A 26,363-nucleotide genomic window follows, 5' to 3' on the forward strand; every position below is an offset into this window, starting at 1 on the left:
ACTTAAAAGAAACCTGCTCTGAGGCCAGTTTATACTACAAACTACCCACTGTATTTTGCATTCTCCTGTGAGGCAGCTGGTATTGGCATCTGGCAGGCTATTGCGCTAAGAGGACACTTCTTGTGATTTCAAGATTTTAGCTACAGATGGAAACTGTTCTCTTCCCTTCTCCAAAAATCTTAACCCTTCTCCAACCAGATAAATCGCATCTTAATAGGTCAAAGCGTGTTGCTCTTAAAATTAAGTGTACTCCTTTTTCAGCTCTGCTTTGTCTTTATGACAGATGGCACTTAGGAGTTAAGGGAAAGGAAGCAAAGCATGCAGTGGAGGCTGAATTTCAGCATCTTTTTGATTTCATCATCACCTCCTGAAGAAAGCTACTTTACTGCAGAATCTCACCAGGGCTGACAGAAAAGCTCACGAGGGACAGAAAGCCACCACTGTGTAAATGACCAGAACAAAATCTCCATATGAAAGAGAAAACCCCTTTCCAAGGTATTCTGAAGAGAATTCGACACAATCACTTTAGGCTGGGTCTGTGCACAAGGGTGGATTTCAATAACCTAAAGAAAGAAAAAAAAAACCAAAAAACCCCAAACACCCAACTTCCTATATCCTTCAGGTTTAGTTGGAAAACACTTATTTCATCTCCACTTAATAGAAACTGCTCCCAGTCTCTGTTCACAACAGTGCTGTCCTCTGATGTGCAAACTTCATCTGTAGCTCATGTGAAATTCAGAATTTTCGTGTGATGCGGACCTGCATCAATCAATCTTTGCATCCATGGTATGCCCAACGCACCACCGAACGCAGTGCTCGAGCAGAGGAGAGGAATCATCTGGTGCTGCCTGCAGAGGCTATGCTGAACTCTCATTTCCGGCTGGTGGTGATATACTTTATGGAAGATGCTGAGAATTTGGGGGTTGTGAGTGAGGTGGGTGTCAACACATGGTCCTGAACAAGCCTGCTAATGCTTTGCGAAAATAGTAGTGAAAAAACCCCCAGCATCCTGAATGCTTGACTTTTACACAGTGCTAGTTGTTTCTAACGCAGTGCAGAAGGCAGTGAAAGTTACTGGTGTTATCAGAGTTCCTTTCAAGGTGGGAAAATCTACCCCAGCTACTAACTAGAGACTCTCTGCAGTGCAAGAACTGCAGACTGTATTTTAGTATTTTTCCCTCCAATCACTCGCTTTTGTATTTGCTTAGTTGTATGTGAGGATTTTTGCACGACTGTGGCTGTGTGAGAGATATGCTAGAACAGCTGTTTGTGTGTGATCCACTGAACATATTATGACAATTTTTCCACTGCCAATAAACACAAGAAAGAGACATTCTCCAATGCTTAAAAAGGCCATGGGTTTTCCTTGCTCAGGTAGCTTTGCCTATTCCTGTAGTAAGGTTTCTCTCCAGTTAAAGCCTCCAGTTGGTCCATGTGTGAGAGGGAGGATGGGGGGGTCTGTAAGCTGCCAAACACCCGTGTCTCCTAGTTCTTCGCATGAACAAAACCCCAAGTATGGAATCTGTGTGAAAGAGATGGAAATACAGGCAATGAGCAGGAATCAAGCTGTGCAAGGAGGGAGCATTTCTCCGTCTTCTCTTTTTTTTCTTTCCCCAAAGCCCTTTTTCCAAAGATGATTATAGGACTTAGGTGTTACAGCCAGACTGTGTGCACCACTGTTCATGCAAAACACTGGGAAAGACTGATTATACCCTTGTAACATCGGTGAAACATGGGCCAGTTCAAACCAAAGATGTCCTGTTGGCTGACATGGTCTCAAACTGTGAAGGCTAGCGCAGCTGTGGAGGAGATACACGGATGCTGTTCTGCCTCAGGTGTCCTCAGATCAAGTATCAGCTATGAATATCCCAGAGAGTGGTTGGTAGCCGACAATGCCAGCACAGGAGTAAACAATGAAGGCAGAAGACCCCATGAGAATTTTCAGGCCTATCCCCTGACCACTGAAAGCTCTTAAGAGTGAAATAAGAAGAGGAGCAGTGCCTAGTTAACTGTGGTTAGGGTGGTTTTGGCACTGGAGGGCACTACAAGCATGAAGTAGAGTCGCTGCAAGCCAGTTTGTAGGTGGGCATCTGATGCCCTGCTATCTGTTACCGAAGTGACACGTTATGATAAGCCTCTTAAACCAATCTGCTTTTCTCTCCTGACCTCTGAAATGGATAACTCTCAGTAATGGGCAGAATGATCAGATGAGAGGAATGAAGTGTCCTCTGCCTGGTTAAGCAGATTGCAAACTTCTTTCCTCTTTGTAAAGCCAGCAAGCTTTACTCCTTGCTGGTAATTACCTTTCGGACCATCTGTACAAAGTCCTTGGAGTTCTGCGGTGACAGCCCTTGGAGCTGGCAGGTACAAGCCTCCAGGGAGGACGCGTGTGCCACTATCAGGATGTTATTTCCTGGAAGAAATTAAGAAAAACAGGTTGAGGAGGGATACGAAGCCAGCTTTAGGAACTGGTGCCCAAGATCAAGCAGACCGTTTAAAATGTTCAAAATGGGTTCGGTTTATCATATAACAATGCATTAAACTATGTGTACATGGGGGGCGCAGGGAAAACGTGATTTTTCACCTCCTCTGCAGCACTTACCTTTGCCTTTACATTCACTTATGATTTCTTTTGTGACTTGGTAGCTTCTACTTATGTATGTATCATAAGATTCGGAAACCACTAACTTGCTGACAGGAATATGAGGTCTGTGAGCAGAAAAACAAGTATGGTAAATTGGAAGAAGTGATAAAGTTGTAAGTGCATGTTATGATTACTCAAAGTATCTGTTCCTTTAATTCTTCTAATCCCCAAATCCCCAGAACTGAGTCATGTGTGAGGACCACTACGGTAACTTTTCAACTTCAAGACTGAGATGTTTACCATTCCTGCATTAAGACATTTCAGTTATCTGGGAAAAAAATGCTTCCTCTAATGTGGAGCAGTTCGTGGAGGCAGCATACAACACCTTGGTTATACCTGTGCTACTTCTGCAAGGGTGTGCAGCAGTAACAATGCCACTTTGCTTTTACTGAGGCTTGTGTTCTTTGGTAAGCAGATTTCAGGGCTCACCCACCCATATACAGTTGGTGAGTGGCAGGAGAACAAAATCTGTACCCAGCAGGTGTGAGTGAGCAGGAAGGGACGGTGGGGCAGGGATGGTGCTGACACAGCCGCCCGTGGACAGACAGGCTGGCTCTGATGGCTGGGAGCTGTGCAGTTGCAGCAGTGTGACAAGCCACCACCCAAGCTGTCATTGGCAGCCTGAGGTCTGCACTGTGCCACCACAGCTTTCAGCTTGGAGGGTGGGCTGCCAACATCCATGTCTGAGGAGACTGAGCAGGTACAGGGAGAAATGTGCAGTGTGGAGAAGGCAGGTGCGGGCTCTCTTCTCTGCTTGTGCTTCTGATGGTGAAGGGCGGAGGCACGTTGCTGCTCTGGCCATCTGTAAAGCTGCATTGCTGGGAAATGCCGGGAATTAGCCAGTCTCCTCCTGGGCCAGGGCGTTTCAGTGAACTGCGTGGCAGGACTTTGGCCAATTCTGTCAGCTGGAGTAGGTTGATGTGCACACAGAAGCAGAAGGCAGTATTTTTGCACTGTGGTGCAAGGAAAAGACCTTTTCTCCTCCATCCAGTGATCTGATACATCTACAGGAATTACTCTTGTGGGAGGAGAGAAAGAGCACCAGGAAGGTGTCTCCCAGAGCCCACCTAACCAGCTGACCACACAAAAGCAGGCTCTTTCCTTGTGCTGACAATATTTGCTATGGTCTTTCCAGAAGGCACGTGTTTTCTGAAGCAGATGATACCCTTCCAGGGATAAATACAGTGTAAGGACTGCTATTTAGATACCCTCAGAGTGTTGGAATTTTAGCTGCAGACCAAAAGGACACAAGGCTTTTGTGGTATAATTAAGTATGAAAAAAATCAGTGTTTTCTTTAAATTTTGATTCTTATTTTTAATGTTTCAGCTGCTTATTCAGCTTGAAGGTTCTCAACTGCCTGGGTGCACTGGGACACCAGGGAACACCTGTTTTTCTGGTGGTACCGTAACCACACAAGCCCAGCCACAAAATATTTGCCACTAAGCCCGTGTAGGTGGATGTCCTGTGTATGTACGTGTGTATTATAAATGTTTTGATTTTATCTGAGATTGCTCAGCTGGTGATCAGGCTCACACTAAGACAGAAAGTGCAAGTGTCTACGAGAAGTCACAGTGATACAGATACGTCAGCAGTGAGGTGCAGTGAAGGACTGGAACTGTGTGACCTTACTGGAGCTTCCTTCTTTGTGGGAGCTCTTAGAGTCTTGCTTGTATAAATGAATCATAGATTTGAGAGTAGGAAGCCTGAACAGATCATTCTGTCTGTTCTTTGTCACATGTCTATTTCTGCTGGGTTTTATTTAGCCTTTCTCTTTGCAGCTTACAGTAAAAAGCATTCGTGTGTTAGGCTGGAGGGCATCACAGCTGCGCTGCTTCACTGCGGAGTCAGAGTCTTGAGTTTCCCTCCCGACTCAGGCTGCTCCCAGCAGCCCCACAGTGTTTGTTGGCAATGATATTGGGAACGTGGCGGTACGGCCATGTGGCTGGATAAAAGGAAAGCAGCAGAGGCAGGCAGCAAGAGCGTGAGTTTGGGATGTGGAGCCTAACCACGCACCGGGACTGACTGGTTTAGCTGCAGGGACAGCTGGCAAAAATGCTGAGCTCTGGGAAGGTCAGCTCTGTGCTTTTGGAGCGGCTGTCAGGGCCCCTGAAAGCTGAGTCAATTATCTTCATGTTTCCTGCTTCTGCAAAGCGGGAGGAAGGATCAGTGGTGCTTATCCATTTGCCATTCAAATGTGTTTTAAGCAGACATTTACTTCATTTGCTTTCACTAGCTGTTTTTTGGTTGAATACCATGAAAACCTAGTCAGAAATCTGCAGTTTCTTCCAGTAAAAACTTTTCAGATGTAATTGCTGAGAAATGATGAAAGCTCAAGGTTTAGCTCTTTGATAGAAAACCTCTGTGCACTGATGTCACAGGAGACCCTGAATTCCTGACAGATCTAACCATGTTCCCCAGGGTGATGCAAAATTTACCATTAAGATCCATCACCATTCTAATCACAATAGAGAGACAAACAAGCTTTTTCCTCTGGGGAAGGGAAGGGCAAGTGTGAATGAGCCCAGGATCCAGTTCAGCCAATGGGCATGATGGTCAGGGAACTGAGTCAGCAAAACTAGTTTTGTTAGGCAAGCCCAAATGCCTAAGTTTTACGAAAGGGGTTAAACAAAACAAAGATACTTTGAGGGTTTCCTGAACACCTGAAAAATGCTCAGGATGGAAGGGAGTACTGGAAAGGGGACCTCCAAGAGCAGCAGTAGAGCTGGACCTTGCCAGTGATCTGGAAAATTTTTATAAAGTCATTCAGGTCATGTTCAACACAGCAGCCTCCCTCGAGCCTGCTCCAAGTTTATTCTGGGACCCTCAGCAACTCCTCCTGTCACCGCTTAAATTTAAAAACTCAGCAGGGTGTTACTCTTCAAAAACAAAGCCAGAAAGCAATGCAAGACCCTCTCACCCCCCTTTGGGCTACCTGTAGGTTGTATCAACGCTTAGAGTAGCTGCAGCTAAATCCATGGGGGGTATCCAGGCAGGTAGTGTGTTCCCAGAGACCCACTTGGTCCATTCAAACAAGCCTGGCTCTATTCGGATTTTCAGGTTGTTCTCTTGTTGCATACCTAGGAAAAGGACACCAGATATCAACTGAAAGGAGATGGAAAGGAAGGCAGCAAGACTTTGCAGCTGTAATACTTCAGTCTGTAAAATATTTTTTTCTAAGTAGTCAGGTGTAGGTTAATAGGAGGTATGAAAGATGAAGTATGTAATATATGTACTTGGCATATGATATGCCAGAGAATGTAAACATCTGGCTGGCAGCTATGTGCAACATAATGAACCTAGGAGTGACTGGATTTTGGAGGTTGTTTCGACTGTTTCTGATGCCAGGTCTTCTCATGCCTCTGTCACTATTTCCCTTCCCAGTTTCTGCAGTAAATTATTCTTACTAGGGGTAGCAATTGCTGTGGGAGCACGCACCACCGAGCAGCTGCAGGAGCGTGAGCAGGGAAGGGCACGGGGCATGCTGAGCTGGAAGTGTCCACCCATCCCGAATGCACATCTGGCTTCTTCGAGGGAGCTGTAAACCCAACCCTGACTGGCAGCTAGCGGCAGGGCCGAGCTCAGCCAAGCTTTTCATTAGAAAAGGGCTCCTTAAGGACAGTGTTGTGCTAATGTAAAACATAGCCTCACGGAAATAATCCTCACCCTGAATTACCATGCACTTGGGTCTCCCATGCCAGGCTCCCTTTGATCTGGTTGGCAGTGTTTTTCCCAGAAAGTGAGAAGAATGCAGCCTTTCCTGCTTGTTGGGTTCTTACCTTTCAGGATATTGTGTGCTGTCTGTACACACCGCAGGGATGGGGAGCTGTAGATGTAGTCTACAATGGTGTTAGTTTCTAGCAACGCTTCACCTGCAAGCAAGTTTCAAGAGCCATGAATACAACCAGACAAATGGCGCTGTAACAGCTACAGCAGCATGCAGGGGACCTGTCACCCAGCACGGAGCTAAAGCAGCTTCCCAGCTGCACTGCTTGTGTTCTGGGAAATATGTGTACCCATCGTATTTTATTTTAGCAGTGTGCACAGCTGTGGAACCAAGAGACATTTTTCTGTGTGTGTTGCTCCGCGTGCATGTAGGTACTTCACTGGTATGCAAAGAAATGACAACAGCTTTGCTCAGTTTCTGCTTCTCTCAGATTTAGCCAAAAAGCAAACAGTATGGTGAGAGAAATTGTAGAGAGCTTGAATTTAATTCCATTTCGTTTATAAGCTATAAATCAGAATGATTCAACTCAAACCCAACTTAAATCAATTGGCTTGATTCTTCCCTAGTATAAATTACCATTTCATTACACAGGTGGAAGATCACTGAAAATGAGATAAGAATCAACTCCACTATTAGGGGTATTAATATTCTTGCAACGCCTAAGGGAGCCAAATGAGAAGAAGAATCTGCTCAGCGTTGCACAGACTTGTAGTAAGAAAGAGTTATTTTTGTTGTATTTGAAGAGGCAGGGCAGAGAAGTGGGAGCAAGAAGGGGTTATTAACCTTGACTTCGTATGTTTAACGGTGGCTGTAACCATGTCAAACCGATCTATGAATCTCTTGAGAGAAGTGGGGTAATTTAGGAGGAGCGGCACATCTAAGAGTCCTCTGTCACAGGGAAGCTGCTCATTTGCTTCGGTCGTCAGAGGAATTAAGGCTCCAGCAATCGTCAAGGTCGAGTCAGTGCTGCTGCAGCAGGGAGCAGTTGCCTGCAGATGGCTGGTGTGCCGCAGCCGCCCTGGCAGGTTGATGGCGTCTGGGTCACGTACACAGTTGCGTACTCGGACCCATTTAATGGTATCAGCGAAGTGTGCTGTGATTGCTCCCAGACCCGCCTTCTGTTATGTGCATACTGTGAACCCTGATGCCATGTGGCCGGGAGTCCAAGCATCCTGCTGTACTACAGCGATTTATTTTTGTTTAAAAGGCAAGTTTAATTTTAGCTGCCCTAGTTTGAATGTTACCAACACGAAGTACTCTAAAGGATTTGAATTTGAGAAAATGCTAAGTACTGCTCTCTGAAGCTCATGTCTTTAAGGGGCTGGGCTCCCATAATCACAATGCTCAATATGCGCTCTTCGACTACCAAATAATTTTCTGTCTATATATAAACCCACAGGCTCAGAAGTCAGGGACAAGGATGGGGTGGGTGGGAGAACTCTGGAAATAATTCGGACTGTGTCTTTGCCACATAAACACAAAGCTACACAGGCTGATAAAATAATACTGGTGTGGCAAACTGCAGGTCAAAATTAAAGATTGCGAAAGTCAAGGAAAAAGCATATTTTGCAGGAGGTGACTGTCACCCTGCTGCATTCTCACCAACACTGGTAATGACAGTCTTCCAGGGTGGCACATTTATGGAGCGTCAGCGAATGCTCTGCCACCCCACTGCTGATGGCTCTGATTTCATACCGCGTCCTAGATTTTGTGCTTTGTCTTTTCTTCAGCTGCAGCAGCTGGAGGCGGCAAGGTTTCCTTTGAAAAAGGGGGCTTGCTGGAGAAGGTGAAGGGACTTTGCAAAGGTTTCTGAAATGTCTAGATCCTGTTAGTTTAGGGCACGCAGTTCATTTTTTTCCACCTTGCACTTTCTCTGGCTGGGTGTGTGGGAGGAAGATAGCAAAGCTTCCTGGGCAAGCTCTTGTCTGCTGAGGACAACTTACCAACAAGCCTTGCCTGCGTACAGCCCAGCACGGTGATTGGTGCATCTTTTTCATAATCCCTGAAACCTCCACTTCTTTGAGGTAAACTGTGAGGCATATTCAGGTTACTACGCATATACCGTCCTGTGAGGGAGAGGTTAGAAGCAGTTGCTGGAATTATTTGAGAGAGAGGCAGAGAGCATCGCACCTGTTTCTACTCCCTTTCACCACAACCTTGCAGGCACTACCTAGACCTGGCTGTTGAGCAGGTTTTTGTGTGTAAAACTAACAGGAATGGCAGCTACTGTTGCTAATGTTTTTAAAGTTATCTTTAGGACAGATTTCCCCAAAGGAAACTCATTTCTATACCACAACAAAAGAAACCTCAAATGTTAAACTGTTACAGGAGGCTAAAATGTCAGAGCTCTTCAACTTAATTTAGAAAGAAGGTAGTTGTAAAATCACCCTTTTTTCCAACGGTTTTGACTACAAGATGTTAACATTTTTTGAATAGAAAAAAGACTGACAACTTTCCCATCAGCTCTAATACCAGAGCCTGAAGTTGTTATCTGTTAACTACAGTCTGAAACCCAAACGTATTTCTGGGCTGCAAACTCCAGCTTATGCTCCAAAAGGCACGCAGACCTGTACTTGTAGTGGTGTTATTTTCATTTGGGACCGAGTCAGCTGTACAGAGGTTTTTCTTGATGGTAGCAGATGCTTGCACTGAACACTGACTACTAACATCAAGACTTCATTTCTAAACGAAAATGCTCCTTGGCCATGTTATTTTAATGTAATCTTTCCTGCAATAGTTTCCCAAATATTAGCAAATGGAGTATTCACTCCCTGGCTTGTTCCTGCTTCTGACTGGAGCCCTGCCATTGCAGAGCTCTGCACTGAGGTCTTCTGCCACTCCTAACAGCTCAAAGCAACACTTTATGTCAGGAAATCACAGCTTCCATCTAAGCACTGCCCCAGGCAGTTTCCACTCTCTTTCCTTCATCTAAACCGAGAGACCCAGAGGAGCCAGCTCACCTTTGGCATCAAAACACTGTGACAGCCAGTACTTCCCAAAAACGACATCCATCCTTTCCCCATGTCTGCAGACAAACAGGCAGCGTTTCTGAGGCCCTGGTTGGCTGGTTATTCTCAGGGGCTGAAAAAAAGATTACAGGATGTTTGACCTTCCTTAAAGTGCAGGGGGTTTTTTTTGAGATCTGATTTACTAACAGGAGACAGAACCAGGCACCTCTTGCTTTACCCTAGGGCAAATGTGGCTACAGGAAACTCTTCTGAAGTTGGTAAATTCATGCTGGTATAAAACTGCTAAAGTGAGCAGAGGATGAGGCCCTGACACCCCATGCGAAAAGCAGGCTTGGGGACAGCAATGTCTTCTGTGCCTGTGGTTAATCACGTCAGTCCAAAGCTTGTAAAGAACTTTGACGTGTAACTTCTGATGCAGGTAGTGAAAGGAGACTTGCTGGGGAAGACCCAGTTGATGGAAACTTGCCACTAAAACTGTGTGATTTATGCATGTGCGTGGGTCCTCACCTGCACGTTCTGGCAGATGATAGTGAGTGGCCCTGCGTCCCCCGGTCCTTGGTCTTCCTGCTGTCTTCTTTCCAGAGCTCCATCAGTGAAGGCTTGAAGGGACGGGGAAGACGTAGTATTCAGAATTGAGTAGGACCTGCCAAAACCAGAAAGATGTTGGCTTTGGGAATGCTTTGGACTTTGTGTGCTCAGGCTGCTGTAAAGACATTTCTGTAGTCTTGAGGGATGGATGATAATTACTGCTGTCAGGTTATTATATTATTATTTGTATTGTAGTGCTGCCTAGAGAGCACCTTGCTAGGTGATGTACACACACTAAAAGACAAATCCCCTCTCAACAGGCTTTCTGTTTCCTTAGAAACAGTTTCACAGATCCGCAGTTCCGAAACTTTGGTCTGTGAGGCTCTGTCAGCACTCAACTTCTCATGAAAAAGGCCAGGACCTTCCTCACAGCCACAGGATGCTCACCAAAGTTATCTGGGGACCAGCTGCACATTACTTACCATGGTCTTGTGGACCAAAATTTGGGAACTAATGGCTACAGGGAGTTTTCACTCACCTTTGTAGCATAAGCTATTGCTTCGGTAGAAAGCTGGAGCGCAGCCCTGCCTCTCATGCTGGGCAGTTTTCAGGGTTCTTGCACACAAAGTGGCTTGTATCCCCTGGTAGGGACACGGCACACTCCGTCTGGGTTTTGTTTCTACATTTTTCAGTGCTGTCTATTCCATTTCCCATCTACATTGGGAATTTATTCTCACCAGTGCTTCCTGTTAAGTGTAGCCAAAGGGATATAATAGATCCCACTCTCCCTCAAGGGGCTTTTGGAATGGTGGTCTCACTGAATAAAGTTCTCATGTCCACATGCTCAGTGACTTTGACCAAGGCTCTTGGGAGTAAACTCTGACAGGCAATTACAGAGGCTGCAGTGACCCTCTCCTGATTCGATTACCTTGTAGGGGTTACGTTTGCTCGGTCATTAAAAAAAACATTGTCAGATAATGTATGTAGTAATTTACTTTGGCAGAAATACTTGCCATTGCTTGTACTTTTCAGTGTCTTAAATATGTCAGAAGTTGCTTCCTGACTAGTACCTAGTTAGGATGAAATCTCAGAGGGGTTTCATAGCTGTTAAAATAACACCAAGTGCCTTTACCAGTGGAACAAAAATAGGTCAGCTGCATCTTTGTAAAGAACGGATCTTCTGTGAGCTCATGGGATTTGGACCAGTTTAAAGAAGAAAAAAATACCAGACTGTTGGTCCCTTATCTGGTGGAATTAGGGTGCAAGGGACTGAGGTACTGGCTTATTCGATCAGGTGAAGATGCCGTGCAGAGAAGCACTAGCAGGCAAGGGCAGTGGGAGGTGGGAACCAGCCGCACCGGGACAGCACTGTTGATGTCTGTCCAACAGCGTGAGGCAGCAGCCACCGTGGGCACAGCCCTCTGGCAGCAGCCAGCCTCTCCAGCCTCCTGCTCTGACTCTTTCAGAGCTGATCATCTAGCATTACCAGATCCCATAACTGCTTTTATTGTATTCATGGCTAGTTCCCAACAAAGGCTGGGCTTGCTCCAGGGAACTATTCCTCTCACTGCCCAAATGCAGGGTCAGGGCAGCAAATACCTCCGAGTTAGGCATGGTATGCTCCGAAGTACAACAAGGTGGAGGATCTTGAAGAGGAGTTAAATGTAGGCAGGAGAGCTTTGTGGTTAAGCTGAAGGAAATATTACAAGGTGCTGGGGTGAGAAATCACCCCGAACTCTCCTCCTCAGAATATATGCATATGATATATTGCAGGCAGAGGTACAATCCAACCACGCTTCCAGCTGGCAGGATAAGGCCAACTCTGATCCAAAAGTTGCCCGAGTGCATTGGTGTTGCCAAGCTCAGGGCAGCTAAGCCCTGAGTGCGGGGAGCTCGAACGGGCATTTATCATTGTATTAAGTGATCAGCTTGAAGCATGGATGCAGTTAGCACAGATACATCCTCACTGACCCAAAACCTGAGCGTCTCAATATGAGAAGAATCTGAATGACATTGCTGGAAAACAAATTGCTGAAGTTATTTCAGCTTAGTCATCTTCTACAGCAGAGGTCATTGTTTGGAAGCTTTTCCCAAAGGCTTGTGGTTCCTCTGCTTGGCAGAGACTGAAGGCAGACAACAACATCCACTGTCTTCTGGACGATGCCTTGCCTTACTGCTCTGTCAGTGATACTGCTGCATCCCTGGAGGCAATGTCCTCCCAGTTAGGAAAGGCCTCTTGCAGAATGGAGATGCTGCAGCAGGGGATGGAGAAAGCGTCTCTGCTGTGGCACAACAGTGCTGGTCCTCAGCTCTGTGTAGGAAAAGACTCCTCTGCCACATCACTCATCATTGGCCAGAGGCAAGAGATCCCTAAAGAGAATGAACCAGCCATTGTTGCAGCACGGAAGGAAGAAAGAGTGGGGAAAAACCTACTGAAACCCAAATAGAGCTTTCAAAATCAGTGCTGGTTTTACTCTCCCTGCTACGTGTGCCAAGCTCCATGGCTGTTATTTCTTTGTTCTTCATCCTTTGCAGGGATGAAACAGGACGTGGCTATGTACCCAGAGGAGGCACAAACCAGCCCCCAGGATCACAGCATCGCTTGCCAACAGCAGCCTCAGTCCCACCACCATGAGCTGTGTCCCATCTCCGTCACCGCGGCAATTCTCCTGCAGTCCTGGTGAGTCCTGCCGTGCTTACTTTCATGTCTATGAAATGAAGGTATCTGTGTGCTGCTGTTCTCTTACCACAAGGATCCGACCTAAATACTGTGGCCTAGACAGCAGTGGGGCTTAGGTTGTCCTTAGCTTGTATTGTTTTGACCACATGACATTCTCTAACTTAATACGCCGTTGTATAAAATGAGACTGTTTCTGGGTAAGCATTAATGTTTCTGATAAAAAAATCATATTCCGTGCTCCAATTCATGATTTATAGTCTTTGTTGGTTAGAGGAAGGGGTACTTCCTTTCTTTGCCTGTCTGGAGGCAGAGGTGCTGGACTATACAAAACATCTGACTTTCCTTTTAGCTGCTGCTACAATAGTAATTCTTTCCCATGCTGCCCCCTAGACCTCTTCCAGGCACTGTAAGACAAAACCCCAGAATCCACTGGAACAGACTGCTGCAGAGTATGTGCTCCTGAGACCATTTTGGCTGGCAAATTTTAGGGGAAGAAAGGATGGTCTTGCTGGATTGCACATTCAAGGGTGTCGTGTCTTCATACTAACACTCTGATTGACTTTGCTCACGTGTTTCAATTTTCATTTCTTTAAGCCTTGGTTACTGGAGGTCTTTTTCCTCGTAATGAGATGACTTGGAGTTTGCTAGTGACAGACTCGGTGTAGATTGGTTTGTTCTGTTTGGCAGACACCTGGATGAAAGCCCCTTATTAGTGGTGTTTGTTTTTCAGAGGGCAAGCAAGAAAAGAATAGATGGTTGTTACAAGAGCGGTAAATGAGCGATCTCTTGGTATGTTTGTCCCTGCCTGATGAACTTCTGGGTTGGGGAGTACTCAGGGCTAAGCTGGGGCTGGTTTCCAGAAGGGCGGTGGTCAGTGGCAGTCTCATCTGGAAGCCAGCCTGCAAGCTGTGATTGCCCTGTGCCTGCTCTCCGTCATTCACCATGTTGCCTGAGAAGTCAGAGGCAAAGAAAAAGTCTGCCTGCCCTTTTTGCTTTGTTTCCCGCATTTTGCTTGATTTGAGGAGTCGTTGGAGCAGTTTCTGTGTGTGAGTCAGTGCCGAGTCAGGTCAGCATCTCTGGTTGTCCTGTGCTGAGCTGGTTTACCGAATGCTTTCCCTTTCTGCTCAGGCCGTCTCCCCACAGATCATGTTTGCCCACTGAAATCTGAAATACGAACTGTCTGTGTTTTGTTCTGTATCTCCATCCCTTCCCTTGTAACTACTCTGCTCGCTGGTGTGACTGTAACCAAACTTCCGTCCCTGCACAGCGCTTAGCAGGGATGCAGCAGGCAGGAACGTGCCTCTCCCCTCTCCTTGTCATCTGTTGCTCTTGCGTACAAACTACTTCCTATGCTCCAGATTTGTCAAAGGTGTTTGGGGATTAGAGGAGCACACAGCCTTGCAGGAGTGCCCAGACCCACCACTCAAGCACTACTGTTTTATTGCTGTTTAGGTCCCTTTAAAACCAAGAGGCATAAGGCATAACCTTATTCAAAAGGTGAGGTCTGCTTTCTCTTTGAAGACAATGGCAGCAAGCAACTACTGACTTCTGAAAATCTTGCTAAGTATCTTAAGAAACATTGCTGCTCCCAGGTCCTTTCCCCCAAGGAATTATACACAGAAGATCTCTCTTCCCAAATTAATGCTCAAATTTAAACCTTCCTGATCCCAGTGCCACCACAGAGGTGTCTACACAGCAGTGGCTCTACATCGACCATCTGCCTCAGCTCCGTTAACCAGCGGCAGTGATCCTATGAGTAATACTTGCTGTAACATCTTAGCTAAGTAAATCACATCGTCCTCTAATCCCATGCGCAGGGAGAGCGGCTGCTCTTCCTTCACTTATGCGAATGGGCTTTGCATATCAGTACGTTTCCCTCAGGCGACCTTCCCAGCAGCCCTGGGAGACTCTTCACTTACCCAAGTGAAATCACAGCTGCTGAGCCCCCTTTTTACAGTGATGGAAACCGGACTGAGCAGCTTTACCTACCCATGAAACACCCAGGTTCCACATTCATCCGCCTTCGTGATGTAATTTTCAGGCAGTAGCCCAGAACAGCCAGTTGCAAGAGAAATGCCATAAATCCAGCCCTCACTTGTACTGGTTTGTTCCACTGGGGACATGAAAATAAAATCCCCTGGGACCAGCTCCAGTTCATCGTCATTCTGGGGGGTGTAAGGATAGATCACTTGCAGAGTCTGGGGGAGAAACAGAAGCACAAATGAATGAAAGGATTGTTAATGGCAGGGCAGGGCAGAGGCACTCCCATACTGGACCCCAGCGACATGCGAACAGCTTTCCTGGTAACGCATTGCTTTGGGCTTTAACCAGGAAAGCTTTACCTTCGGGGAATTCTCGCCACTTCCCACTCTGCTGTTGGAAAACTTCTCTACGTGTTTACTCTTCCTTCCCGCTTTGACTCCAGTCTTTGATAACCAGGAAGGAAAGGGGGGATGATTTTTCAGAGTAAACAAAAACATGACTGCCTGCTTAAATCTAAGTGCCCTGTTGAAAACGGAACTGAATTCCTACTGGGGCCTGGAATTTACACAGCTCCAGTGGTTAGTGACCATTTTTATGACCATTTTGTGCTTGACCTGAAAGAGCAGTTCTCCCTGTTGCTGTTGCTTTTGAAGACCAGGCAGAGACACTGCCGGAGGGCTAACAGGTTTGACTCTGTGACACACTGTTCTCAAAACTGTTCATGAGAACACACAGGAGAAACACAGGTGTGAGGAATACTGGGATGTGGCCACATTGTTTTCTTTGCGTTGCCTAACATGAACAGGATTAAGTTAAAAGGTGGGCGAAAGATCACTGAGTGTAATTCTGTAATCTCCTCTTCACTGAAGCATGAGGAATCAACAGGTATTAAATGTCTGTAGTGACCTTCCTTGGAAGTGGCTACAGCAGTGAAAGCAGAACAAACGTGATATTGTCCCTGGCCAAGCTTAACTTCTGCAACTGCACCACGCAAAACAAAACCATAATCTGCTGCGTAGCTCTGATCTCCTGATGGTGTCAGCCCACTAGTCCTCCTAGACTACTGTGGTATCTTCAAAGTCACTGTCACCTGATACCACAAGGCCAAAACTTTCACGCATGGCTGCCTGAAGTGAGATATGCAAAGAGATGAGCTGGTTTTCCTCAGCAGCTCCCTCTGCACTCAGTGATGGCGTTTGCTGCTTGCAGCTTCTAAAGGCCAAGATGGCTCTTTGGATCGGAAAGCAGACTGTCACACATGGGAAGCATGGCCTGGGCTGGGCCAGAGTGCCATGTCCAGGAGACTTCAGCTCTCTGGACGCTTTGGCATCTGTTTACTCGGTGGTGTATCGTGTGCTGGACTAAAGTAACTTTTTCCCACGCTGCCAGAGGTTTCGTGTGTCTGATTCCAGACAGTGCATTTTGGTGGGGTTAATCACCCCAACCTTAGGAGTCTACTTAGCTGCCTAACCCTGAGCAGGTGTGTTCTGGAGGTTCCCTCCTCCAGAAGTTGTTTCATCTTGTCCTGAGGTAAATATTCTTAGATGCGTCAGATGACTCACGTTCTGGAGGTGCCTGTTTCTCTGCACTGAGCCTCAGACTGGCTCAAACGTTTAACTTGGGGATATTTTTACAGGGAGGTGAGATGTGTGGTTTCTCTGTGCCCAAGATCCCAATCTACAAAATGGAAATAATACTTTTTTTCCTGTATATTGTGTTGGAAAACAACATTATTAAGAAACCTGTGTTGAGATACTGCAGTTAGAGAATCCATATGAGTAACTGAAGTATACAGGCCATGAGGGTAAATGCTTCTTATGGGGTAAAACTAAACACTGTGATTAACAATAATGTCAAGTCTGAATAGAAGAAATGGGTAACGATCATGTAAAGGCACTGGCCTGGTTCTCTAAAAGATCAGACCAGCTTACGTTGAGCTAACAGGAGAGCCATTGTTCAAATTAATTAATCCAGCAGGACATTGTTCCTGCAAGAAATGAGGTGGGTGAAATAGTAAGTCTAGACAATATGAGTAAAAAGCAAAACAAGGCAAGATGGTCTGTTGGTTAAGATGACTGGTGTGATGTGGGACATCTGTGTTCTGGGTGTTCTTATGGGACCTGAGGCAAATTCCTTGATGTCTGTATGGTCTGCACTGCATACCCGTACAGCTCTCAGCAGGGCACATGGGAGTCCTCATTCAGCTTGCAGCTTTTGAGCAGTCTGGAGCTGCAAATGCAGCTAAAGCAGCTTGCAACTCTGCTAGGTCATCTTATTTTTTAAATTTTTGGACAGAAACAAGCTCCGTAAATTTACCTCATGATTAACAAAGCGTATGTCTCGGGAGAATATCGCAGCGACCCAGTCGCAACCCAGCTTGACATCAATGTTCTGCGCTAACTTCTCCAGCGTGGGCAGGTGGCTGGTCTGGAAGTGATAGGCCAGCGTCACGTGGAGCTGCTTCTTGTGGGGCTCCACGTGAACATCTGCAATGAGAAGATGTCAGTTAACAACAAGTGACTGTTGAGATTAGCAGCTTTTTGAAAGCGTAAGCGTGTCTGTTGCCTCTGAAAAAGAGCTGGGGAGGCGAACTTTTCAAGATAGCTCAAGAGGAACAAGTTGTAGGCTGGTTTCTGAAAAGGCTTTGGGGAAGTCAAATGTGAGTTCCCCAGGTATGTTGCACCTTGGATCAAATCATTAGAGACGTGTGGTCTGATTCAGTCCTGAGTCACACGAGGGCGGTAGACTTTTGACATCCTTGCCAAACTACCACAACTCATCTGCATTCAGAAAACAACGGCTTTCTGGATGGTGTGATAACAGTTACTGGAATTTCAAACCCACTCCGTCTTCTGCCAAAAAATACATTTTTTCAGGAAAAGGGTGGCCTTTCTGTTACTAGCAGATGAGGATCTCTCCAAAATAAGCGGGTTAAAAATAACTTTTACTCTCCTTCCTCTGTTTTCTCTCCTACAGTAGCAATTAGTCCGAGGAATTTACAGGTTCATGTGAGTTGATTAATTCTTTTCCCTGGACATTAGCTGGATTTTTAGTTTGGATTAGTCTGACCACTGAGCATGAAGTATTCAAAAATTCTGGAAACCAACATTGATATGGTAATGATTCAAAATCATCCTCCAGAAAAAGAACCTTTGTTAGGAAAAGATTCCAGGAAGCAGAAAGGTGAAAGCATGGGAAATACTGGGACTCTTCCAGTGGATATGGAAATTCTAAGAGACATTGTTTGCATATAATTTATTCTTGCTTATTCAACCAAAAATTGCAATTAAATTTGACTGATTATTCAATCAAAATTGCAGCTATTCAGAGACTTGGCTCCAAGTGCCAGCCAGGGGTAGCTCTGCAAGCTCATCCATCTTTTTTTTTTTTTTGATCAGCAAGAAAAATTCTACTCTGGATCTCTGAAAAAGCCCCAGAGACTTTAATGTGATAACCTGACCAAGCTGTAGACTGCAATGCAGCAATCGGCTTCCCTTAAGAGCCAGTTTGGTCTGAATTGGAGCAGTCACAGGGGCAGAAGCTTGCTGGGAGCCACTGACGCTTCCTACTTCTGGGTCAGTGTTTTTGGGGTAACTGTTGATTTGAAGGGTATGTCTACACTGTGCCAGGGAACACTCGTGGTGTTTGCTCATGACTGAGCAGTCCTTGGACCCGCCTGTTGCTGCCTTCCCAAAGGTGCATTTGTAAAGATAACAGCCATTTCCTTCCTCTTCTGAAGGGAAGAAAAGTTCTAGGTCACAGTCAGGTGAAAGCATTGCATTTCAGAGGTGTGATGAACCTACGTGTCTGTGTGTCTTCCTCTGAACCAGGAGCTGAGACTTGTAGCTGTTCTGCCTAATGTTTTAATGTGATAATGAAACACTAAACTGCTAGTGCTGCGACTAGTCCGGGCTGAGTGCTTACAGCGATGGAGGGTGGGAAGATTAATCAGAGCGCTATTAGGATGCTCCAATGCTGTTCTGCCTTCCAAGTCTGGAGGTAATTCAGAGGGCACCCAGAGAGCCTGTTCAGCAGTGGAAACCATCAGAACAGGAGGCACCCTGCTTCTCTCCTCACCGGGCTCCTGAAGGGTTCCCCCCTCCAGAAGCAATAGGAGGATCAGGCAATGGAGCCAGACGTAGTGGTAATGAGGTTTGAAAAGATTCCCCTCTAGATTGCCAGGGCACTTGGAGTCTTCTCACAGAGTCCTGTCTGCATCTCAGAAATGCAGTTAAAACCGATCACAGCATTTACATGGCTGAGGAAAGTTCTGTGGCAGGGGCTTGAGGTAGCGAGTGGAGCAGGAAATGCTCAGCCTTGCAGACAAAGCGTCTATGTGAAAGGTTAAGGAACCACCAAATGTCAACTTCCCTTTCAGGAGATAGCACTTGAGACTAAGTGTGAGATGATCTTTAACTGAAAAAGCACTGAAACCCAGAGCACCCTGTGGGGTGCTCCTCTTGGGCTCTTAGCCTTCATGCCACTGCTAAAAATCAGGTATTGGCTTCAAGGGCTTCACTTCTTCCTGCCATCAAAACTCTGGTTTCTGAAAAAATGCCCAGGCTTTGCTAAGCTGTGAGCTCTTGCAGCTGCCAGCACAGTCACTCACCTGCTTTAGAAGCAGCCTCTGCAGCAAAGTCTGCAGCAAACTTCTTGAGCACCTCAGCACTTTCTTCCTTGACAAAAAGCCCAATGAAGTTTGAGGACGTGTAGAGCTCCAAAGGCAGAGGGGCGGGGAATTTGCATTTCCACCGCATCACAGTGGCCTGCAGAGCTTCAGTGAGAGCGTCGACCTTGCTGTCCTCACACTGCCAAAGGAAACGGAACACGCGTTTCTCAGCTGGAGAATCACTCCTGTGCTTAGCTCTCTAGCGTGCTCCACAGAGCAAGGAAAGGCTGGGGTGGGTGGGCGTGAATGCTCTACCTTTGTTATCGTGCAGCAACAAAAAGAACAAGGTCACAGAAAATGGTATGTTTAGAAATCATCTGCTCCTCCCTTGTCCTCAAAGCACCCCTCTCATGTTAATGATCACTTGAGATTATGAGAATTCATTCTGCTGCTGCTGCTGTCCCTGAAAACAACCCGCTTAAAAACCAGGTACTTCTTCAGCAGGCCCAGGCATCGGCCATTCTGAAAGAACCCCCCCAACTCCTGAGCACAGACCCTCTGCAGCGACTGGATGGAGTGTGTAACGTCTTCAGTCAGAGCCTGGCAAGGGCTGCTCATGAATGCATGCATAAAGGCAACAGAAAGAAGAGCTCTGGCTTACCATAAAGAACTGGCAAAGGGTGATATGTGGGAAAATGTTGTGAGCTTTGTTCTTCCCACAGATCTGCTTTGACTGCTGCCAGAACTCAGACAGCTTCTGAGCCAGGGGGCCGGTGGGGCGCAGGTAGAGGACGTACTCCCGGGGCAGGGTGTCATCAAGGAATGGGTCACCCACATGGGAGAACAGCCTGAGATGGAGAAAGAACTGTTAGATTGACAGATAAAGACATATATTTTTTCATGAAAATCAGCTTCCTCTGTCCTCTCTCCCTTTGTTCTCCTTTTTCTCCTGAAAACAGCTCTGGCAGGTCAGGCAGAGTGGTGCCCCGCTCACTTGCAGCCCTTTACCACTCTAACACAGAAAATTAGTTTTTAGTTTCAGACTCAGGCTCTGAAGATCTAACCTGGGTCACTGCTTCTGCCTTTCTGACTTCTCAATGTACAAAACACAGGGAGGAGAGCACTAGGAACTGCTCATCATGTTTGAAGAGGCAGGCCTCGGTTTTCTGTTTAGGTGCTGGGGTGGAGAGAATAGTGGTTCTTTTCACCTTTTTTGTGCTATTACTCAAGATCAGAAACTCTCTCAGACAAGACTTATTTCTGGATTGCTTCCTTGCAGCACTCAATGTCTCATTAATTTTGCTAGTGCTTTTCAGATAATGCTCCTGTTCAAACATTCCACGTTCTGGCTAGAATCTTAAACATTAAATTCACTAATATCTTTCAGTCTTTTTAACATTTATTACTTCATACCAACCAGTCGCATGCTGCTTGAACGCTTCTTCCTCCTGTCGATGCCAGAGCTTTTTGTCTGCAGAGAGAGCAAAACAAGGAGTATTTCAGTGATGCGGGATGCTGTGGCTATAGCCGCTTCTAGTGCTTGAACCTGGGTCCTTGCTGGAAGGACTGTAACGGCATGTTTAGGAAGGTACAGGATGCACTTTGCAGGCTGATTCTTTCAGCCCTGGGGCTTTCTTTTGGGGTTGTTGCCTGTCAAATCGGCATATGTGTTTGAGGGGCAAAGTCTCGCAGCCTGGTCAAGGTATGAGATACAGATCTCTGGGTTTTCCTTGCTTTGTCTGGTGTTCTTCTGGGTGATGAAGCACCGGCTATTGGCATTCAATGACCTCTGGTCATTTGCTCAGGCTGAAAATCAAAAGGTTTGGGTCTGGAAGTGCCGGAACAACACTGAGGACAAGAAAACTTCAACTGCCACCAGGGGGCACAAACCAGAGATTTTTCAGGTTATAACAACCTGCCAAACCTTGGTAGCTCGTTTCAGTCCTTGCCACAGTGAAAGAGCTCTTTTGCTTATTTCCCTTCAGGATGCCATTAAATCCCCTTTCACTCCAGCTAGGAAGACCCAAGTCTTCTGTTGAGCAAGTTTTTCAGTTGCAGAACAAGTCAGTGCAGTGCTTTGCAACTTGTCAAGTATTTGAAAACACCATTCTACGTCTACATCAGTACTGAAATGCAGCTGTGGCTCAGCTCAGCTTTGAAACACGAGACCGCCAAAACGAGTTGTTCACCCAGATTCTGAATGGCATAAATATTTAGCAAAAATTATGAATGGAGGAGTCAGAAAATGATAGAAATGTTAGCGTCATGGGGGAGAAGTCAGGCCTCAGTTGGGTGTCAGGAGGCAAATTCCCCATGAGAAAATGATTTCAGAGCTTCCTACTTAAAGAAGGGCAGTTTTGCTCTCAAAGACGTAGTGCAGTTCTGGTAGGAAGGAGGCCAAAACGAATGGGATGCTGGTTTAATCCAGCACACACCTCTGTGGGTGGAGGAAAGTCTGAAGAGCAAGACGCCTTTGCAGAAGGCGAGAGTGAGGTCTCCAGGCAGCTGTCCCCGCCAAGCCAGGGGAGGGATCCTACAGATGGGTAATGCCAGAAGACAATCTGCATCCCATAGACCCACCACGCGGCACTGGTAGACAGAGCTGTCTCTCCCAGGTTAGACAGGGAATGCGTTCAGGCACCAGAGCAGCCCCCAGTGAAGGCAAAGCCCCGCTGGCTGCCATTTGGCCTGTGAAGCACAAGCAGGGCTATACCCCAGGGACTGCCAAATGAGACAGCCAGTTGTGTTTCTACTGTTGATAATCTGGCAGAAGCAGCTGCCTCCCTTCTGCTCTGTGGGTCGGAGCTGCCTGCTGTTAGCGACAGAATGACTGAGGACAAGAAAACTAGTTTCCACCAGCAGTCCTGAGCTGTAACCTAATCTTACTAAATATAGTATGTTACAGTTTGATAGCAGCACAAAAGACTTGATGACATCTTTAAGCTAGAGGGAATGCGTCTGACCAAAGGGACGAGATCAGTGCACTCTGCACCCTGTGTTAGCTGCTGTGAGAAGATGCTGCTGGTCGGTTACAGGAAGCGAGTCCAAGGGAGGGAAAAGGATCGTGACTCCAGGGTCCAGCCCTTGGCTCTAGGATTAAGGCAGCTGAGACCCTCCCGTATTTCTTGTTTCTGCTCACAGGGCCATGTAGTATGTTCACTGCACTTCTGTCACCCTTTTGGTCTGCAGCGATGACTTTCGAAAGCACACTGATAACCATGTGGGAATATGCAATGTTACCCACCAGCTCACAGACGTGTTGTTGACTCAGCTGTGTTTCAGCTCTGCCCTTGGCTTCTCCACCCCTTGGATATACATATTTTTGTTCATTTTGAGAGTAAGAGGAAGGTAGAAAAATAATGCTGCAGGAAAGAGCTGTGTTGCAAATGTGTGATTATGAAAATACTTCCTCCTGAAGCGTTTTGCTGTCCTTAGCTGCCAGCGTTCATTTGAGATGAGCAGAGTGCTAGTCCAAGCACCTGCCTTCTGGAAGGATGGTTCTTGTGCGGTCAACACTGTAGTTTGGTCTGTTTGATCCTTCTGACCTTTCCCTAGTCAGGCTCAGATGTACTATGCAAAACAGCCACTACTTTGCTTTGAAAAGTAGTTCAGACAAGAGCAAAGAGCAAAAAGCTCTTCCCTTGCACAGGTAGAGCAATGTCCAGCTGCCTCGGCTGGCTGGCTGTGGATCTTCCCTACCCTGGTGTCATCATCCATTGTGGTTAAGTTGCCTTTGCTCAGTTCACCTCCCCTCTTGCCTGGGATGTTCATACTCTTTAAAACATGATAAAATGTGACACTCCTCACCACAAAACTTACCACTGAAGCGTGTCTGTCTGCGTTGCTATCAAGGCGGTGAATTAAAAATGTCCTCCCAGTAAAGCTCTGGCTTTGAAATGAGCAGTTTCTCCTGTCGCAAAGCGAGGGCAGACAAGCTGGCTCTCACTCATCACTTACTCTCTCCAGACCCCAGAGCAGATCTCAGAAGGAGTCATGCACAATCTATCTGGACAGATGGTTCTGCCACCCACCCTTGTTGACTTGTTCGCTTAATGAATTGATGTTTCCTTGGAACAAATCGCACAATAGAGCTCTGCTGGAATTGACTGCAGCTCCTTCTCTTCGTCTTTGTGCTCCTGGGACCCCAAGGGGCATTAGAAAACATTAGGCTGGGCCCCCCACATGTACGTTTGTGTGTGATTTCAAAAGGTGCCTATCTCTTCCATGGGGACAACAAACTCCCTTTTCAATTTAATTTTCAGTGCAAGGAGGAAATACTGCATTAAGCAAACAAAAGCCAAGGTATATTTTTATCAAGAGACCTGAAGCTGAGAGACTCTTTCATTTTTTTTTAAATTTAGTGCTGGTAATGGTGATGACGTCTGATAGCCTCTGGTTAGTCACAAAACAGAGCATGCACTGCATCCCTCCCAAATACTGTCATCTGTAGCCACCAGGCCAGAACCTGGAGAGGACCCATCCTCCCAGTGCTCCAGCTCCCAGGCCCTGTCAAGATCAGCTTTTTACAAGTTGAGTGCCGAAAACGAGCCACAGCTATGTTTTGGCCTGATTTTCACAACTGCTGAGTGCAGTGGGAGCTGGAAGACATATTCCGCTCCTGAGAAAATCGGGTCACTTAATTAGGTGACTAGCTATGGCTTAGATGCTCTGATTTACTCATGCTGGGTAGCAAGCGTTGGCTGTAGTATTGTAGCTAGTGGTAGTAAGTGTTTGGTGACACAGATGCACCAGGAAAAATAAAAAAAGCCAGAAAATAACTTTTCCAGAATCTACCGAACCGGCATTGCACAGTAACCACTTCTGGTCACGCAAAAATCGCAGCTGGATTCAGATAGAAGACAAGCTTTGTGCGGCAGTACTAGTCCCTTGAGTCACCCAAATCTTCTATCTTTCAACTTCTGCTGCCTCTGAGATGAAGTACATGGAAATCACTTAACAGCACACAGCAACACATAGTAGCGATTTTGAACAGACAGCAAAGGAGATGCCGTGTCCAACTGCAAGTCCGGAGATGGAGAAATTAGGGAAGGGGAAAGAAGATCCCAATAGCAGTGTCTTCCAAAAGCACTGCAGGTATTTTAGCCACCACAATCAATCAGGTGTTTTTGATTCTTCAGCCTCAAAGGCCTCCCTGTGACACTCTTCAGTGTCAAGTCACAAGGAAAGTCTTCAATCAATCACTGGTTAAACAGTATCAAAATATTGCTAGGAAGCGTCCCAGCTAAACAGCTGACCCCTTGGCCTGCAACATGGCAGCAGACCTGGCGCTGCTGCCCTGGCACACGTATTAATGTGTAAGTGCGGCTCATTTAACCCCAGCCCACTTAGTGGGAGAGTACACAGCTCTGCATGCTACAGAACTTAACTCTCTACTGCTGAAGGATTTTTAGCTTCCTGCAATTTTAGGGCAGAAAAAAAAAGGCAACAGGGGTGTGTCAATTCAGCTAGGAAAAATATCAATAAAGTATAATGGCAAAATCCCATCTACTTCAGAGGAAATGACTGTAATAGGGAACGATGCATTAACCGTAAAGAAAACCTTCAGCCTCAGAAGCACCTCACAGAAATCCTTCCTCTGTAAGTGCTCAGCTTTCTTATTCTAATCCAGTTTAAAAAAGGAGGGGGGTGTGCCTGCCAATGGTGCTGTAGCGCGTGGGGTAGGAACTGCTGTGAGGGAAAATTAATGCGAACAGCCCAAGAGCAAGGGACGGGGGTGAACTATTCTGAGATGGTTCTTCATCTGCACCTGCATTCTATTTTATCACTGAAAAGGTATGCAAACTTCGGGTTATGGATGCCCACAACGCTGATCGGCTGATGTGCAAGGCACTGTGCTGGGGCAGGAAAGCCAAGTAAGTGCACTTGTGCACCGTGATGATGCAGGCAGGGTCCCCAGTCGCCACCACTGTCAGGCTGGGCTGCAGGGGCTGAGACATTGGAGTCCTCTGAGCTGGTCCTTCACACACGTACAGAGCAGCGACTGCTGCAGGCAACCTCCTCTCCTCCTCACACATACATATACACCAAGGCTGAGTCAGAGCTGGTCTGAGCCCTGGGGTCCAGCCAGCCTGTTTGTTCTCCAGAAGCAATGTCTAATTCATAAAAAGTTGGCCCCTCTGGCTGCTGCTTAGGAGTGAATTTCCCCATTTGCAGTGGCTCTCCCTTTGCTGTAATAAGCAGAGGTTCAAACCCTGCCATCAGCAGAGCTGGCCTCTCTCTGTTAGGGGAGCTCACTCTGATGCGTGGTGATGCTCGCAGAGGCAGCAGAAAATGCTAGCAGCAGCCTCTACCTCAGATCCACCTACGACTTGTCTGCCTACGGAGGCACCGAGGGATTTGTGAATGAGCAATGGGAGGATGGAGGCAGCCTGTAAAAGAAAGGGAATGACTAAATCTTCCCTTTCATTATGTGCCTCAAGCCTAGACAAACTTCTTATCCGTGAACAAAACCCCTTGGAGGGATGAATTTATCTTTTGAAGTAGTACCGAATCTTTGGGCCATAAAATATTTAGCTGTGTAAATAAAATCTTTTTGGAAACTGCATTAAGCATGATGGAAATGCTTGGCTCTCCTCATCATTAGGTTAAATTTGAAGGACTGCTTGACACGATAGGGTAGAAATTATGGATCACAATTTATGCCAAGTGAGTTTGAAAGAATGCTGTCTAATAGAACATTTTTCTTAGGATTGTAAAATAGGCACCTTTATTTTTGCCTCTGTGTGTGTATAAAAGATTATGTAAAACATACATTCAAATACGTATATGTATGGGGAATGACAGAAACCAGGCCTTTTCTCAATGGGGCTGCAGCTGCTGTTTGGAGCACGCCTGTCATTCCAGGTACAGTTCAGAAGCCTACTAGTTAACTTCTTTCTCAGCCTATATGTCAAACTCAGTCTGAGGTGAGAGGTCCTGAGTTCAAACCCTGCTGGATAGCAACTTGTATACGGAAGCCGTTATAAGTTCTTCACAAGCAGTAAAATTCCCAGCTTTGTGTGTGCGTATGCTTGTTTCCAAACTGCCCATCAAATGACCTTTACAGATTCCTTAATTTCTGCTGTTTTTATCAATTCGTTTATACAATTAACAGTACAATAGTGGAAACGTGTCTATTTTAGGATTTCAATAAACAATTGCACATGGAAGCACAGTTCTGCAAGCAAAATTTCTGTCCATCTAATGACTTGGTTATTTGATGTAG

General features: G+C 46.3%; 1 protein-coding gene across 1 annotated transcript; it reads right to left on the reverse strand.

Moving 5' to 3' along the window:
• Positions 1 to 1,384: 1,384 nt before the first annotated feature.
• Positions 1,385 to 22,855, reverse strand: UBASH3B (ubiquitin associated and SH3 domain containing B). Its single transcript, XM_010144929.1, has 14 exons — positions 22,838 to 22,855; positions 20,556 to 20,653; positions 19,800 to 19,986; positions 19,139 to 19,337; positions 16,846 to 17,015; positions 14,536 to 14,744; positions 9,846 to 9,981; positions 9,330 to 9,450; positions 8,313 to 8,435; positions 6,422 to 6,514; positions 5,578 to 5,722; positions 2,603 to 2,709; positions 2,304 to 2,413; positions 1,385 to 1,522 (listed from the first exon to the last, which is right to left on the reverse strand). Exons 1-14 carry the CDS (start codon positions 22,853 to 22,855, stop codon positions 1,385 to 1,387), a joined length of 1,854 nt encoding a protein of 617 aa, XP_010143231.1.
• Between the last annotated feature and the right edge of the window lie 3,508 nt (positions 22,856 to 26,363).

This window comes from Buceros rhinoceros, unplaced genomic scaffold (genome assembly GCF_000710305.1).
Source record: "Buceros rhinoceros silvestris isolate BGI_N320 unplaced genomic scaffold, ASM71030v1 scaffold9171, whole genome shotgun sequence".
In the NCBI taxonomy this organism is placed as follows: domain Eukaryota; kingdom Metazoa; phylum Chordata; class Aves; order Bucerotiformes; family Bucerotidae; genus Buceros; species Buceros rhinoceros.

What these genes read in the sequence shown, in the direction of transcription:
- UBASH3B (XM_010144929.1), bottom strand. An exon ending in AGAGGCTGCTTCTAAAGCAG is followed by an intron (nt 17,016 to 19,138) that starts GTGAGTGACTGT and finishes TTCTCATTGCAG; the next exon opens with ATGTTCACGTGGAGCCCCAC. An exon ending in TACGCAGGCAAGGCTTGTTG is followed by an intron (nt 6,515 to 8,312) that starts GTAAGTTGTCCT and finishes ACTTGCTTGCAG; the next exon opens with GTGAAGCGTTGCTAGAAACT.